Source organism: Pelodiscus sinensis, chromosome 3 (assembly GCF_052426305.1).
Source record: "Pelodiscus sinensis isolate ZL-2025 chromosome 3, ASM5242630v1, whole genome shotgun sequence".
Classification (NCBI taxonomy): domain Eukaryota; kingdom Metazoa; phylum Chordata; order Testudines; family Trionychidae; genus Pelodiscus; species Pelodiscus sinensis.
In genome coordinates this window covers 794,651-811,332 of record NC_143054.1, presented here as the reverse complement: position 1 = coordinate 811,332, position 16,682 = coordinate 794,651, and the positions used below count along the sequence as shown (strand labels likewise).

Genomic DNA, 16,682 nt, shown 5'->3' with positions numbered 1-16,682 from the left:
CCCTTACACAGGGGAGAGCCCTGGGGGGCTGTCTGTCTGTGCCCCAGTGCTCTCCCAGGTGGGAGAGGGGAAGAGAGAGGGTGGGAGAGGGGAGGGCAACTACAATGATCAGGGGTTTGTAACGGGTCCCATATGAAGAGAGGCTAAAGAGACTGGGACTTTTCAGCTTAGAAAAGAGGAGATGCGCATGTCTTAGAAGCTGCTATACTTTCTGCCAGGGAACCGAGTAAACTGGCAGTGACCCAGCCCATTGCGACATGCTGGCCAGAAGGAATGTGAAATCTAGAAAAGTTTCAGCTCAGGCAATGCTCAAGGTCGACCCTGCTTGGAGCACTGAGCTCCTCGGCCAAACTTGTTTGCAAACAATAAATAGAGTTGGACCCAGCCGGAAAGTGGGATTCTCGTGGGGTACATCTACACTACAGCGCTAATTCGAACTAACTTAGTTCGAATTAGTTAATTCGAACGAAGCTAATTCGAACTAAGGCGTCTAGTGTAGCGGCTATGAATGTTAGTTCGAACTAACATTGTAGTGCAGACAGACCCTTCTTGAGGCAAATTGAACTAGCCTCCAGGGGACGAAACTAGCAATTTATGCAACAACCGGGGCCGCTGCGCTGGGCTTCGGCGCAGTGGATGTGAGGCTGATGCCCACACCTGGGCCAGGCTGTTAGCTGGCAGCCCTGGGGAGCCGTCCCAGTGGAGAGCACGTGGGAACCGCTGATGAATTAAACAGCTATGGGCATGTGGACCCGATGGGCGTACCTAGGGCGCTGCAGGAGCCCGCAGACCCACCCCCAGCGCTCTGCAGCCTCCTGCCCAGCCCCTGGCCCCATGGCAGGAGCGCGCAGGGGACGCCGAGTCCGAAAAGGCCCCAGCAGTTGCCAGCTGGGTGACTAGGCATGGCCAGGCCAGACAGGCTGTGCTGGGGAAGGGCAGCGGCCCTGGGATAAGCGGAAGCCCCCTCCTGGCTCTGCAACTGGCTAACAGATGGAAGCACAGGGCAGGGCTAGTGGTCAGTGCTCAGTGCAGAGGGGGGTAACCAGTGGAGCCCCCGGGCCAGTCCTATTCATCCGGTGGGGAAGGGGGAACAGGGGCGGCAAAGTTCTCAGCCGGCACCAGGCTGCGTGAGCGCGAGCTGCAAACTCCGTGCAGCGCTGCCGAGGGAGCTCCCCAGACCAGCTGGGCAGGTGCCAGTCCAAGGCACATTGGAACAAAGACTCCAGCTGCGCGATCAAAGTGCATGTAAGTGAGATGCTGCCCTCGGTTTGGTGCCGCGCCAGGTCGGGCCCTGAGAACACCCCCTTGCTGCGCCGCAGCGCTCACCAGCAGGCAGACTGGCAGAGCCCTTCAAAACAGGCAGCTCAGCAGCTAGGTCCCACCGAATTCACGGCCACGCCAAACGCCGGCGCATGACGTCTGCCCTGTACTCACAGGGGCAAGCAGCTGAGAGTCCTGACCCCGAGGGAGCTCGGGGGCTGCAGGGTTTTAAGGGGTCGTGGTATGGCTGTCCTCCTGCCAGGTGGAGGCAGAGGGGCACCTGCTGGCCAGGTGCCCAGCTCTGGAGGCCGCCGCCGCATGGGAGGAAAGGCAGCAAGACGGCAGCTGTTGCCAGTTGGATCTAAATAGCTGAAATGACCCAGTGTCTGATGCACGTGGACGCCTTTGTGAAGCCTCAGGCCACAGCATGAGCAAACGGGGCCGGGAATGTGGTGGGGCCTAAGAAGGAGGCAGAAAATAGCAGCCTGCCCCTGCACAACCCCCCCGGGAACCCGCCTGCAGCTCTGCTTGCCCCAGCTCCAGTTGGAAAAAGCACAGAGACATCCAACACTGGTGGTGAGAGGCACGGAGCAGCTTCCAGCTGAGGAGAGATGTAAAAGACTGGGTCTGCTCAGCTTAGACTGAGGGCAGGAAAACCAGGCCCGGGACAGAGAAAAGCCAGCAAGGAAGCGTCATTTACCCATTCGCACGGCACAAGAATCTGCAGTTAACAAGCAGCCGGGATTGCTTCACACAGAGCACAACCTGTGGAACTCCTTGCCAGGGGATGTTGTGAGAAAAGTCAAGGTACATTTCAGGGAGGATGGGTCCCTCTGTGGCTATCAGACAGCTCCATGCTCGGGGTGTCCCTAACCCTCTGCCTGGTAGAGCCTGGGAGTGGACACCAGGGACAATTGCCCCGCTCTGCTCCGGCTCTGGAGTAGCTGGCACTGGTCCCTGGCAGAGACCTGCCATTGGGCTGCATGGGCCATTGCGGGGACCTTAGCTGAATTGCCTAGTGGAGCAGGAGCAGGAATTACTTGGGGGTCTCTGGTATGGGTTCTGCCAGGGTGCAGCTGCCCCCAGCCTGTGGGGCCTGCCCCCTGGGGGCCTAGGGGTATGCTCAGGTTGCATGGGGCTGGGGCCCAGTGAACTCCACCTAGTCTGAGCCCCACTCCCCTCCCAGCTCTGCTCCGCAGCCCAGCCACGGCTCCACAGCCCCAACACCAGCCCTGTGTCCACCCCCAGCTGCAGCCCCCTCCTGCAGCCTCCCCCACTCTGGGAGACAAAGCCCAACCCTCACCCTGCCACAGAGGCATGGACACAAGCGGGTGCAAGCCTGTGAAGCCACAAGCAGGTGACACAAGCAGGTGCGAGCCTGTGAAGCCATGAGGGGGTGTGACAAGTGGGTGCAAGCCTGTGAAGTCACAAGCGGGTGACACAAGCGAGTGTGAGCCGGTGAAGTCACAAGCGGGTGCGAGTCTATAAAGCCATAAGGGGGTGAGAGTCTGGAAAGCCACAAGTGGGTGCCACAAGCGGGTGCAAGCCTGTGAAGCCACAAGCAGGTGTGAGCCTGTGAAGCCATAAGAGGGTGACACAAGCGGGTGCGAGCCTGTGAAGTCACAAGCGGGTGCCACAAGCAGGTGCGAGCCTATGAAGTCACAAGCGGGTGCCACAAGCGAGTGCTAGCCTGTGAAGTCACAAGCGGGTACGAGCCTGTGAAGTCACAAGCGGGTGACACACGCAGGTCCGAGCCTGGGAAGTCACAAGCGGGTGCGAGCCTGTGAAGCCACAAGCAGGTGACACAAGCAGGTGCGAGCCTGTGAAGCCATGAGGGGGTGTAACAAGTGGGTGCAAGCCTGTGAAGTCACAAGCGGGTGACACAAGCGAGTGTGAGCCAGTGAAGTCACAAGCGGGTGCGAGTCTATAAAGCCATAAGGGGGTGAGAGTCTGGAAAGCCACAAGTGGGTGCCACAAGCGGGTGCAAGCCTGTGAAGCCACAAGCAGGTGTGAACCTGTGAAGCCATAAGAGGGTGACACAAGCGAGTGCTAGCCTGTGAAGTCACAAGTGGGTGACACAAGCAGGTGCGAGCCTATGAAGTCACAAGCTGGTGTCACAAGCGAGTGCTAGCCTGTGAAGTCACAAGCGGGTGACACAAGCAGGTCCGAGCCTGTGAAGTCACAAGCTGGTGCCACAAGCGAGTGCTAGCCTGTGAAGTCACAAGCGGGTGACAGACGCAGGTCCGAGCCTGGGAAGTCACAAGCGGGTGCGAGCCTGTAAAGCCATAAGGGGTGAGAGCCTGGAAAGCCACAAGCGGGTGACACAAGCGTGTGCGAGCCTGTGAAGTCACAAGCGGGTGACACAAGCAGGTCCGAGCCTGTGAAGTCACAAGGGGGTGCCACAAGCAGGTGCGAGCCTATGAAGTCACAAGCTGGTGCCACAAGCGAGTGCTAGCCTGTGAAGTCACAAGCAGGTACGAGCCTGTGAAGTCACAAGCGGGTGACACACGCAGGTCCGAGCCTGGGAAGTCACAAGCGGGTGCGAGCCTGTAAAGCCATAAGGGGTGAGAGCCTGGAAAGCCACAAGCGGGTGACACAAGCGTGTGCGAGCCTGTGAAGCCAGGGGACCCCTGACTAAATGGGCACCGTGGTCCCTTGTGGGCTCCATCTGGCCGGTGCCGAGCTGAGTTCTGTGCACCACAGCCCGAGCCCCCACAGACACGCTGGCACCGCCGGGCCACGGGGCGCCCAGAGCCCAGGGCCGGCGCAGTCGGGGAGCGGCACAGGTGCTGAAGAAACCTCGGTCCCTGTCCCTGCTGGGCAGCCCCAGGCCAGGCCCTGTCCTAGCTCGCCCCCAGGCCGGGGCCAGACCCTGCGGGCCTCACCTCCCACTTGCCGTGCGCGGGCGTCTCGATGACATGCCTGTACCTCTGTGTCCTGCGCATGGTCCGGCCCCGAGTGCAGCCCGGCACCAGCTGCTGCTCCAGCCCCAGGAGACAAAGGCCGTGTGGCGCCCCGCCCCTCGCTCCGGGCCTTATCGGCCCCAGCCGGCAATGATTAATCGGAGCCGCTGGCCCGGTGCCCCAGCCCGTCCTTGCGCCGGGCAGAGACCCTGCGCTGCTCCTGCCAAGGCCAGGCGCTGCTCAGCAGTCGCAGGGCATGAGCGGAGCGCGTGGGCCACTGGCCAGGGCCCTCGTGCGGGGCCCAGGGACAAGCTGGGCAGCTAGCGACAGCCTGTGCCCCTCCCCAGGACTCAGGGAGACCGGGATCCTGGGCCGCCCCCCCGCACCGCCTTCCCTGCCACTCTGTGTCTGCCTCAGCATCCATGGGGCCCAGCTATCCCCCCCAGCATCCCCGGGCTCATCTGCTCCCCCCCCAGCATCCCCGAGGCCCGGCTATCCCCCCCAGCGTCCCCGGGCCCGTCTGCTCCCCCCCAGCATCCCCGGGCTCGTCTGCTCCCCCCCCAGCATCCCCGAGGCCCGTCTGCTCCCCCCCCCAGCGTCCCCGAGGCCCAGCTATCCCCCCCAGCATCCCCGGGCCCGTCTGCTCCCCCCCCCCAGCGTCCCCGAGGCCCGTCTGCTCCCCCCCCAGCGTCCCCGGGGCCCGTCTGCTCCCCCCCCCCAGCATCCCCGAGGCCCGGCTATCCCCCCCAGCGTCCCCGGGCCCGGCTATACCCCCCAGCGTCCCCGAGGCCCGTCTGCTCCCCCCCAGCATCCCCGAGGCCCGTCTGCTCCCCCCCAGCGTCCCCGAGGCCCGTCTGCTCCCCTCCAGCATCCCCGGGGCCCGTCGGCTCCCCCCCCAGCGTCCCCGGGGCCCGTCTGCTCCTCCCCTCAGCATACCCGGGGCCCGTCTGCTCCCCCTCCAGCATCCCCGGGGCCCGTCTGCTCCCCCCCAGTGTCCCCGAGGCCCGTCTGCTCCCCCCCAGCGTCCCCGAGGCCCGTCTGCTCCCCCCCAGCGTCCCCGAGGCCCAGCTATCCCCCCCAGCATCCCCGGGCCCGTCTGCTCCCCCCCCCCCAGCGTCCCCGAGGCCCGTCTGCTCCCCCCCCAGCGTCCCCGGGGCCCGTCTGCTCCCCCCCAGCGTCCCCGGGGCCCGTCTGCTCCCCCCCAGCGTCCCCGGGGCCCGTCTGCTCCCCCCCCAGCGTCCCCAGGGCCCGTCTGCTCCCCTCCCAGCGTCCCCGGGGCCCGTCTGCTCCCCCCCAGCGTCCCCGAGGCCCGTCTGCTCCCCCCCCAGCGTCCCCGAGGCCCGTCTGCTCCCCCCCCAGCGTCCCCGGGGCCCGTCTGCTCCCCCCCCAGCGTCCCCGAGGCCCGTCTGCTCCCCCCCCAGCGTCCCCGAGGCCCGTCTGCTCCCCCCCCAGCGTCCCCGGGGCCCGTCTGCTCCCCCCCCAGTGTCCCAGAGGCCCGTCTGCTCCCCCCCAGCATCCCCGAGGCCCGTCTGCTCCCCCCCCAGCGTCCCCGAGGCCCGTCTGCTCCCCCCCCAGCGTCCCCGGGGCCCGTCTGCTCCCCCTCCAGCATCCCCGGGGCCCGTCTGCTCCCCCCCAGCATCCCCGAGGCCCGTCTGCTCCCCCCCCCCCAGCGTCCCCGAGGCCCGGCTATCCCCCCCAGCGTCCCTGGGCCCGTCTGCTCCCCCCCCAGTGTCCCCGAGGCCCGTCTGCTCCCCCCCAGTGTCCCCGAGGCCTGTCTGCTCCCCCCCCAGCGTCCCCGGGGCCCGTCTGCTCCCCCCCAGCGTCCCCGAGGCCCGTCTGCTCCCCCTCCAGCATCCCCGGGGCCCGTCTGCTCCCCCCCAGCGTCCCCGGGGCCCGTCTGCTCCCCCCCAGCATCCCCGGGGCCCGTCTGCTTCCCCCCCAGTGCCCCGGGGCCCGTCAGCCCCCCCCCAGCATCCCCGGGGCCCGTCTGCTCCCCCCCAGCATCCCCGAGGCCCGTCTGCTCCCCCCCAGCATCCCCGGGGCCCGTCTGCTCCCCCCCCAGTGCCCCGGGGCCCATCAGCCCCCCCAGCGTCCCCGAGGCCCGTCTGCTCCCCCCCCAGCGTCCCCGGGGCCCGTCTGCTCCCCCCCAGCGTCCCCGAGGCCCGTCTGCTCCCCTCCAGCATCCCCGGGGCCCGTCTGCTCCCCCCCAGCGTCCCCGGGGCCCGTCTGCTCCCCCCCAGCATCCCCGGGGCCCGTCTGCTTCCCCCCCAGTGCCCCGGGGCCCGTCAGCCCCCCCCCAGCATCCCCGGGGCCCGTCTGCTCCCCCCCAGCATCCCCGAGGCCCGTCTGCTCCCCCCCCAGCGTCCCCGAGGCCCGTCTGCTCCCCCCCCAGCGTCCCCGAGGCCCGTCTGCTCCCCCTCCAGCATCCCCGGGGCCCGTCTGCTCCCCCCCAGCATCCCCGAGGCCCGTCTGCTCCCCCCCCCCCAGCGTCCCCGAGGCCCGGCTATCCCCCCCAGCGTCCCTGGGCCCGTCTGCTCCCCCCCCAGTGTCCCCGAGGCCCGTCTGCTCCCCCCCAGCATCCCCGAGGCCCGTCTGCTCCCCCCCAGCATCCCCAAGGCCCGTCTGCTCCCCCCCCAGCGTCCCCGAGGCCCGTCTGCTCCCCCTCCAGCATCCCCGGGGCCCGTCTCCTCCCCCCCCAGCGTCCCCGAGGCCCGTCTGCTCCCCCTCCAGCATCCCCGGGGCCCGTCTCCTCCCCCCCCAGCGTCCCCGAGGCCCGTCTGCTCCCCCCCAGCGTCCCCGAGGCCCGTCTGCTCCCCCCCAGCATCCCCGAGGCCCGTCTGCTCCCCCCCCAGCGTCCCCGAGGCCCGTCTGCTCCCCCCCAGTGTCCCCGAGGCCTGTCTGCTCCCCCCCCAGCATCCCCGGGGCCCGTCTGCTCCCCCCCAGCATCCCCGAGGCCCGTCTGCTCCCCCTCCAGCATCCCCGGGGCCCGTCTCCTCCCCTCCCAGCGTCCCCGAGGCCCGTCTGCTCCCCCTCCAGCATCCCCGGGGCCCGTCTGCTCCCCCCCAGCATCCCCGAGGCCCGTCTGCTCCCCCCCCCAGCATCCCCGGGGCCCGTCTGCTCCCCCCCAGCATCCCCGAGGCCTGTCTGCTCCCCCCCCAGCATCCCCGGGGCCCGTCTGCTCCTCCCCTCAGCATCCCCGGGGCCTGTCTGCTCCCCCCCAGCATCCCCGAGGCCCGTCTGCTTCCCCCCCAGTGCCCCGGGGCCCATCAGCCCCCCCCAGCGTCCCCGAGGCCCGTCTGCTCCCCCCCCAGCGTCCCCGGGGCCCGTCTGCTCCCCCCCAGCGTCCCCGAGGCCCGTCTGCTCCCCCCCCAGCGTCCCCGAGGCCCGTCTGCTCCCCCTCCAGCATCCCCGGGGCCCGTCTGCTCCCCCCCAGCGTCCCCGGGGCCCGTCTGCTCCCCCCCAGCATCCCCGGGGCCCGTCTGCTTCCCCCCCAGTGCCCCGGGGCCCGTCAGCCCCCCCCCAGCATCCCCGGGGCCCGTCTGCTCCCCCCCAGCATCCCCGGGGCCCGGGCCACCCACACAATAGCTTGATCAGAGCTGATGCCGGGCTGTCTGCCTGCACCCCCCAATGTGACCCCTCCAGCTCCAGCCTCCTGCATGGTGGCCAGTGGGCAGGGGGTCTGCACTGGCGAAGGGCGAGAAGGGGCCGGGAGGATACATGGGAGGGGCGGAGGGACGCAAAGGGCAGAGGGGCTGTACGGGCCGGGCCGGGGGGGCAGGAGCTTCACGGGAGGGGGGGGTTGCACGGGCTGGGCCGGGTGGGGCTACACGGGAGGGGGGCGGGGAGCTGCACGGGCGGGGGCGGGGGCTGCACGGAAGGGGGGGAGTTCACGGGTGGGGGCGGGGGCGGCTACACGGGAGGGGGGCAGTGAGGGGGGTTACACGGGAGGGGGCGGGGAACTGCACGGGCGGGGGCTGCGGGGGTGGGGGGCTACACGGGAGGGGGGCAGGGAGCGGCGGGGGGGTTACACGGGAGGGGGCGGGGAGCTGCGGGGCTGGGGGGACTACACGGGAGGGGGGCGGGCAACTGCACGGGCGGGGAGCTGCGGGGGTGGGGGGGCTACACGGGAGGGGGGCGGGGAGCTGCACGGGCGGGGAGCTGCGGGGGTGGGGGGCTACACGGGAGGGGGGCAGGGAGCGGCGGGGGGGTTACACGGGAGGGGGCGGGGAGCTGCGGGGCTGGGGGGCTACACGGGAGGGGGGCGGGGAACTGCACGGGCGGGGAGCTGCGGAGGTGGGGGGGCTACACGGGAGGGGGGCGGGGAGCTGCACGGGCGGGGAGCTGCGGGGGTGGGGGGCTACACGGGAGGGGGGCGGGGGAACTGCACGGGCGGGGAGCTGCGGAGGTGGGGGGGCTACACGGGAGGGGGGCGGGGAACTGCACGGGCGGGGAGCTGCGGAGGTGGGGGGGCTACACGGGAGGGGGGCGGGGAGCTGCACGGGCGGGGAGCTGCGGAGGTGGGGGGGCTACACGGGAGGGGGCGGGGAGCTGCACGGGCGGGGAGCTGCGGGGGTGGGGGGCTACACGGGAGGGGGGCGGGGAACTGCACGGGCGGGGAGCTGCGGAGGTGGGGGGGCTACACGGGAGGGGGGCGGGGAACTGCACGGGCGGGGAGCTGCGGAGGTGGGGGGGCTACACGGGAGGGGGGCGGGGAGCTGCACGGGCGGGGAGCTGCGGGGGTGGGGGGCTACACGGGAGGGGGCGGGGAACTGCACGGGCGGGGAGCTGCGGAGGTGGGGGGGCTACACGGGAGGGGGGCGGGGAGCTGCACGGGCGGGGAGCTGCGGGGGTGGGGGGCTACACGGGAGGGGGCGGGGAACTGCACGGGCGGGGAGCTGCGGAGGTGGGGGGGCTACACGGGAGGGGGGCGGGGAACTGCACGGGCGGGGAGCTGCGGAGGTGGGGGGGCTACACGGGAGGGGGGCGGGGAACTGCACGGGCGGGGAGCTGCGGGTGTGGGGGGGCTACACGGGAGGGGGTGGGGGCTGCACAGAAGGGGGGTTCACGGGCGGGGGGGCTACACGGGAGGGGGCGGGGGCTGCACAGAAGGGGGGTTCACGGGCGGGGGGGCTACACGGGAGGGGGTGGGGGCTGTACGGGCTGGGCCGGGGGGGCGGCACGGGGGGGGCGCGCAGAGCAGCGCTGAGCAGGTGAGGAGACGGGGGGGGGGGGCTGAGCCCACACGAGTTTGTTCGCTTTGCTCTGGCCGCTCCCCAGCCCCTCCCGCCTCCTGTCCCCATTAACCCCCCCCCCCGGGCTCTGGAAGGGAGGGGCCAAGGAGCGCGCGGACCCGCCGGGGGGGGGGGGCAGCTCCTGGTCCCGCGGCCAGAGTCAGATGGAGCCGGGAGCCATTTCCACCCTCAGGGCCGAGCCCGGCCGCCAGGGGGCGCAGCGGCACCGGGAGAGGGGGGGCAGCCCGTGCAGGGGCACCCCCGGGACACCCCCCCGGGACACCCCCCCAGTGACACCCCCCCCGGGACACCCCCCAGGGACACCCCACAGTGACACCCCCACAGTGACACCCCCCCAGGGACACCCCCCCAGTGACACCCCCCCCGGGACACACACACCCCGGGACACCCCTCCAGTGACACACACACCCACACACCCCAGTGACACCCCCCCAGTGACACACACACACACACACCCCAGTGACACCCCTCCAGTCTCACACACACACACACACACACCCCCAGGACACCCCCCCAGTGACACACACACCCACACACCCCAGTGACACCCCTCCAGTGACACACACACACCCACACACTCCAGTGACACCCCTCCAGTGACACACACACACACACACACCCCAGTGACACCCCTCCAGTGACACACACACACACACACCCCAGTGACACCCCTCCAGTGACACACACACACACACACCCCAGTGACACCCCTCCAGTCACACACACACACACACACACACCCCCGGGACACCCCCCCAGTGACACACACACCCACACACCCCGGGACACCCCTCCAGTGACACACACACCCACACACCCCAGTGACACCCCCCCAGTGACACACACACACACACACCCCCGGGACACCCCCCCAATGACACACACACCCACACACCCCAGTGACACCCCTCCAGTGACACACACACACCCACACACCCCAGTGACACCCCTCCAGTGACACACACACACACACACCCCAGTGACACCCCCCCAGTGACACACACACACACACACCCCAGTGACACCCCTCCAGTGACACACACACCCACACACCCCAGTGACACCCCTCCAGTGACACACACACCCACACACCCCAGTGACACCCCCCCAGTGACACACACACACACACACCCCAGTGACACCCCTCCAGTGACACACACACACACACCCCAGTGACACCCCTCCAGTGACACACACACACACACACACACCCGGGACACCCCTCCAGTCACACACACACACACACACCCCCGGGACACCCCCCCAGTGACACCCCCCCGGGACACCCCCCCGGGACACACACACCCCGGGACACCCCTCCAGTGACACACACACCCACACACCCCAGTGACACCCCTCCAGTGACACACACACACACACACCCCAGTGACACCCCTCCAGTGACACACACACACCCCCGGGACACCCCTCCAGTCACACACACACACACCCCCCCCGGGACACCCCTCCAGTCACACACACACACACAAACCCCGGGACCCCCCCCGAACACCGCCCCAGTGACACACACACACACCCGGGACACCCCTCCAGTGACACACACACACCCCCGGGACACCCCCCCAGTGACACACACACACGGGACACCCCCTCCAGTGACACCCTCCCAATGACACACACACACACCTCCGGGACACCCCCCCAGTGACACTCCTCCAGTGACACACACACACACACACACACACACAGGACACCCCTCCCAGTGACACCTCTCCAGTGACACACACACACACACACACACACCCGGGACACCCCCCCGAGTGACAGCCCTCCAGTGACACACACACACACACACACCAGGGACACCCCCCCCAGTGACACCCCTCCAGTGACACACACACACACACACCTCAGTGACAGACACATACACATACACCCCCGGGACACACCCAGCCTGTCGGGAACTGCTGCTTCTCCGCTGGGCTGTGCACCCCCCCAGCGACATCCCCCCAGAGGCACGCCCCCAACGACACACACACCAGTGACACACAAACCCGGGACATCCCCCCCCCCCCAGTGACACCCCTCCAGTGACACAGACACACGCCCCCAGTACACCCCCCAGTGACACCTCCCCAGTGACACACACACACACACACAGGACACCCCCCCAGTGACACCCCTCCAGTGAGATACACACACACACACCCGGGACACCCCCCAGTGACACCCCTCCAGTGACACACACACACACCCGGGACACCCCCTCCAGTGACACCCTCCCAGTGACAGACACACACACAAACACACACACACACACCCCCGGGACACCCCCCCAGTGACACACACACACGGGACACCCCCTCCAGTGACACCCTCCCAGTGACACACACACACACACACACACACACACAGGACACCCCTCCCAGTGACACCTCTCCAGTGACACACACACACACACACACACCCGGGACACCCCCCCGAGTGACACCCCTCCAGTGACACACACACACACACACACACACACACACACACCAGGGACACCCCCCCCAGTGACACCCCTCCAGTGACACACACACACACACCCGGGACACCCCCCAGTGACACCCCTCCAGTGACACAGACACACGCCCCCGGTACACCCCCCAGTGACACCTCCCCAGTGACACACACACACACAGGACACCCCCCCAGTGACACCCCTCCAGTGAGATACACACACACACACCCGGGACACCCCCCCAGTGACACCCCTCCAGTGACACACACACACACCCGGGACACCCCCTCCAGTGACACCCTCCCAGTGACAGACACACACACACACACACACACACACACACACACACCCGGGACACCCTCCCCAGTGACACCCCTCCAGTGACACACACACACACACCCGGGACACCCCCCAGTGACACCCCTCCAGTGACACACACACACACACACACCTCAGTGACACAGACACATACACCCCCGGGACACACCCAGCCCCTCGGGAACTGCTGCTTCTCCGCTGGCCTGTGCACCCCCCCCAAGCGACACACACACACACAGACACACGCACACGCACACACCCGAGAGACACACACACACACCCCCCCGGGACACACACAGCCCGTCAGGAACTGCTGGTTCTCCGCTGGGCTGTGCACCCCCTCCGCCCAGTGACCCCCCCCAGCACAAGCCCCTGGCTTCCCTGCCAAGCGCAGGGCCGAGCCGCAGGCCTGGCAAGGACACTTTGTTTCCTCCTGCGGGCGCAGACCCGGCCTGGCTCCCGCGCTCGGCAGCGGGACAGATGCTGAGTCAGCGCCCGGCAGAGCAGCCAGGGAGTCCAGTGGCTGGTGCAGAGGAGGCGTCGCCCTGCCCGGCAGCGCCATGGAAAAGCACCAAGCCAGCCGGAACTTGGCCAGCCCCAGCCGGAGTCTAGTCCCAGCAGAACCAAACCCCAGCGCCTCGGCCCCCACCCCTCCCGCGGCCCAGGGGAAGGCGCCAACGCGGCCCTCGGGAGCAGAGACCTTGCCTGCCCGGATCCCTCAACGTCCATTGCGCCCGGGGCCAGGCCCGGAGAGCTTGGAGGAGAACGTCTCTCAGCACCGATAAGCCACCCTCCCACCTCCAGGAAGGCACAGCCTGGTGGCTAATAGCCAAGGGTACGTCTACACTGCAGCGCTAATTCGAACTAAGCTAATTCGAACTAACGGATCCAGACTAAAAAACTAGCTTGTCCACACAGAGTGGACCCTGAATCGGGGTTAAGGATGGCCGGAAGCGGAGCCGGCAGGGCATCAGAGGAGGACTTAGAGCAGGGGTGTCCAAACTTTTTTCAAAGAGGGCCAAATTTGATGAAGTGAACATGCGTGAGGGCCGACCATTTTGCCTGACATTCTTTGAACCATTAAAATTAAATGCAAATTAACTATTTTATGCAAAGTTTATTGCAAACGGCATACTTTTCATTTCGTCACACGGATGACAAATCTAAACAGGTGTTAAATCACTCTGCCTTTCATATCTGAAGGCCAGATGAAAAAAAAAAATCCAGGAAGCTGAAATATATGTCAGGAACATTGTAAAGTACATTACATATTATTGGTAATAAAGGTTGTCTGTCAACTTTTAAGTTCTAAAAATATGAACAGGAACATAACACCAAGTATACATGTTGTGTCCAAATATATTTATAACTGATTTAGACCAACTGACATTAACTGAGATTTTACAATGTATTCATCTCAATACATATGGATTTGTTGGGGGCCATAAAAGATAGATATTGCCAGATTACCTGGGGGGGCCGTATTAAACCGGAACACGGGCCGCAATTGGCCCGCGGGCCGGACTTTGGACATGCCTGACTTAGAGCGTGGAGATGCTGTCTCAGGCTAGCCGAGGGCTGTGCTTAAAGGGACCCGACCCCCACCCCGGACAGACAGTTCTCAGGGGTGCCCCGCTTGCAAAGCAGTCCTGGCTTGGAGTGCCCGGAGTACCCACACTGGACACATCACAGCACTCGGCCATCAGCCCGGCTGCACTTGCCGCAGGCTGCCATCTGGGGAGAGGGTGCAATTGGGGGGCTGCAGGAGAGCTTCCACCCCCAGAAGCCTGCAGAGCCAGCCCAGACCTCCCCATTGGGAGCTCGTACCCCATTCCTCCCTCACCTCTTTTCACTTACCCCTCCCTAGCCCCCCTTCCTGATGTACAAAATAAAGGACAGTTGTGTTCAAAAATAGAATCTCTCTTTATTGAACAAAACTGGGGGAGACTGGGAAAAGGAGGTGGGAGAGGGGAAGAGAGAGGCTGGGAGAGGGGAGGGCAACTACAATGATGAGGGGTTTGGAACAGGTCCCATATAGAATCATAGAATCATAGAATAATAGGACTGGAAGGGACCTCAAGAGGCCATCGAGTCCAGCCCCCCGCCCTCAAGGCAGGACCAAGCTCCACCTACACCATCCCTGACAGATGTCTATCTAACCTGTTCTTAAATATCTCCAGAGAGGGAGATTCCACCACCTCCCTTGGCAATTTATTCCAATATTTGACCACCCTGACAGTTAGGAATTTTTTCCTAATGTCCAATCTAAACCTCCCCTGCTGCACTTTAAGCCCATTACTCCTTGTCCTGTCCTCAGAAACCAAGAGGAACAAATTTTCTCCTTCCTCCTTGTGACACCCTTTTAGATATTTGAAAACCGCTATCATGTCCCCCCTTAATCTTCTTTTTTCCAAACTAAACAAGCCCAGTTCATGAAGCCTGGCTTCATAGGTCATGTTCTCTAGACCTTTAATCATTCTTGTCGCTCTTCTCTGTACCCTTTCCAATTTCTCCACATCTTTCTTGAAATGTGGCGCCCAGAACTGGACACAGTTCTCCAGCTGAGGCCTAACTAGTGCAGAGTAGAGCGGCAGAATGACTTCACGAGTTTTGCTTACAACACACCTGTTGATACAACCTAGAATCATATTTGCTTTTTTGGCAACAGCATCACACTGTTGACTCATATTCAACTTGTGGTCCACTATGACCCCTAGATCCCTTTCCGCCATGCTCCTTCCTAGACAGTCGCCTCCCATCTTGTATGTATGGAACTGATTGTTCCTTCCTCAGTGGAGCACTTTGCATTTCTCTTTATTAAACCTCATCCTGTTTACCTCTGACCATTTCTCTAACTTGCTAAGGTCATTCTGAATTATGTCCCTATCCTCCAAAGAAGTCGCAACCCCACCCAGTTTGGTATCATCCGCAAACTTAATAAGCGTACTCTCTATCCCAATATCTACATCATTGATGAAGATATTGAACAGTACGGGTCCCAAAACAGACCCTTGAGGAACTCCACTTGCTATCCCTTTCCAGCAGGATTTAGAACCGTTAACAACAACTCTCTGACTACGGTTATCCAGCCAATTATGCACCCACCTTATCGTGGCCCTATCTAAGTTATATTTGCCTAGTTTATCAATAAGAATATCATGCGAGACCGTATCAAATGCCTTACTAAAGTCTAGGTATATGACATCCACCGCTTCTCCCTTATCCACAAGGCTCGTTATCCTATCAAAGAAAGCTATCAGATTAGTTTGGCATGACTTGTTCTTCACAAACCCATGCTGGCTATTCCCTATCACTTTATTACCTTCCAAGTGTTTGCATAGGATTTCCTTAATTACCTGCTCCATTATCTTCCCTGGGACAGACGTTAAACTGACCGGTCTGTAGTTTCCTGGGTTGTTCTTATTCCCCTTTTTATAGATGGGCACAATATTTGCCCTTTTCCAGTCTTCTGGAATCTCCCCTGTCTGCCATGATTTTTCAAAGATCATAGCTAAAGGCTCAGATACCTCCTCTATCAGCTCCTTGAGTATCCTGGGATGCATTTCATCAGGACCTGGTGACTTGCTGACATCTAACTTTCCTAAGTGATTTTTAACTTGTTCTTTGTGTATCCTATCTTCTAAACTTACCCTCTCTCTGCTTGTATTCACCACGTTAGGCACACCTCCAGACTTCTCGGTGAAGACCGAAACAAAGAAGTCATTGAGCATCTCCGCCATTTCCAAGTTTCCTGTTACTGCTTCTCCCTCCTCACTAAGCAGTGGGCCTACCCTGTCCTTGGTCTTCCTCTTGCTTCTAATGTATTTATAAAAAGTCTTCTTGTTTCCCTTTATGCCTGTAGCTAGTTTGATCTCATTTTGTGCCTTTGCCTTTCTAATCTTGCCCCTGCATTCCCGTGTTGCTTGCCTATATTCATCCTTTGTTAGTTGTCCTAGTTTCCATTTTTTATATGACTCCTTTTTTATTTTGAGATCATACAAGATCTCCTTGTTAAGCCAAGCTGGTCTTTTGCCATATTTTCTGTCTTTCCTACACAGCGGAATTGTTTGCTTTTGGGCCCTTAACAACGTCCCTTTGAAATACTTCCAACTCTCCTCAGTTGTTTTTCCCTTCAGTCTTGCTTCCCATGGGACCTTACCTACAAGTTCTCTGAGCTTATCAAAATCTGCCTTCCTGAAATCCATTACCTCAATTGTGCTGGTCTCCCTTCTACCTTTCCTTAAGATCATGAACTCTATTATTTCGTGATCACTGTCCCCTATACTGTCTTCCACTTTCAAGTTCTCAACTAGTTCCTCCCTATTTGTTAAAATCAAATCCAGAACAGCTTCTCCTCTGGTAGCTTTTTCAACCTTCTGAAACAGAAAGTTGTCTCCAATGTAGTCCAGAAACTTATTGGATAGCCTGTGCCTCGCTGTGTTAGTTTCCCAACATATATCTGGATAGTTGAAGTCCCCCATCACCACC

The 16,682-nt window shown here is 63.5% G+C and overlaps 1 protein-coding gene and 1 long non-coding RNA gene across 3 annotated transcripts in view; one reads left to right on the top strand and one right to left on the bottom strand.

The window, feature by feature from the left end:
- The window catches only part of GCKR (glucokinase regulator), a 73,684-nt gene extending 69,384 nt beyond the window's left edge, over positions 1-4,300 (bottom strand). For both annotated transcript variants that reach the window (XM_075915729.2, XM_075915730.2), the window contains exon 1: positions 4,146-4,300. In XM_075915729.2, coding sequence (XP_075771844.1) covers positions 4,146-4,205 — 60 coding nt within the window. In that variant the 5' untranslated portion in view covers positions 4,206-4,300. The remainder of the gene's footprint in view (positions 1-4,145) is intronic.
- On the top strand, positions 897-14,106 carry LOC149524593 (uncharacterized). Its single transcript, XR_016349063.1, has 2 exons — positions 897-2,067; positions 12,640-14,106. It is a non-coding gene; the product is annotated as an uncharacterized LOC149524593 (long non-coding RNA).
- The last annotated feature ends 2,576 nt before the right edge of the window (positions 14,107-16,682 follow it).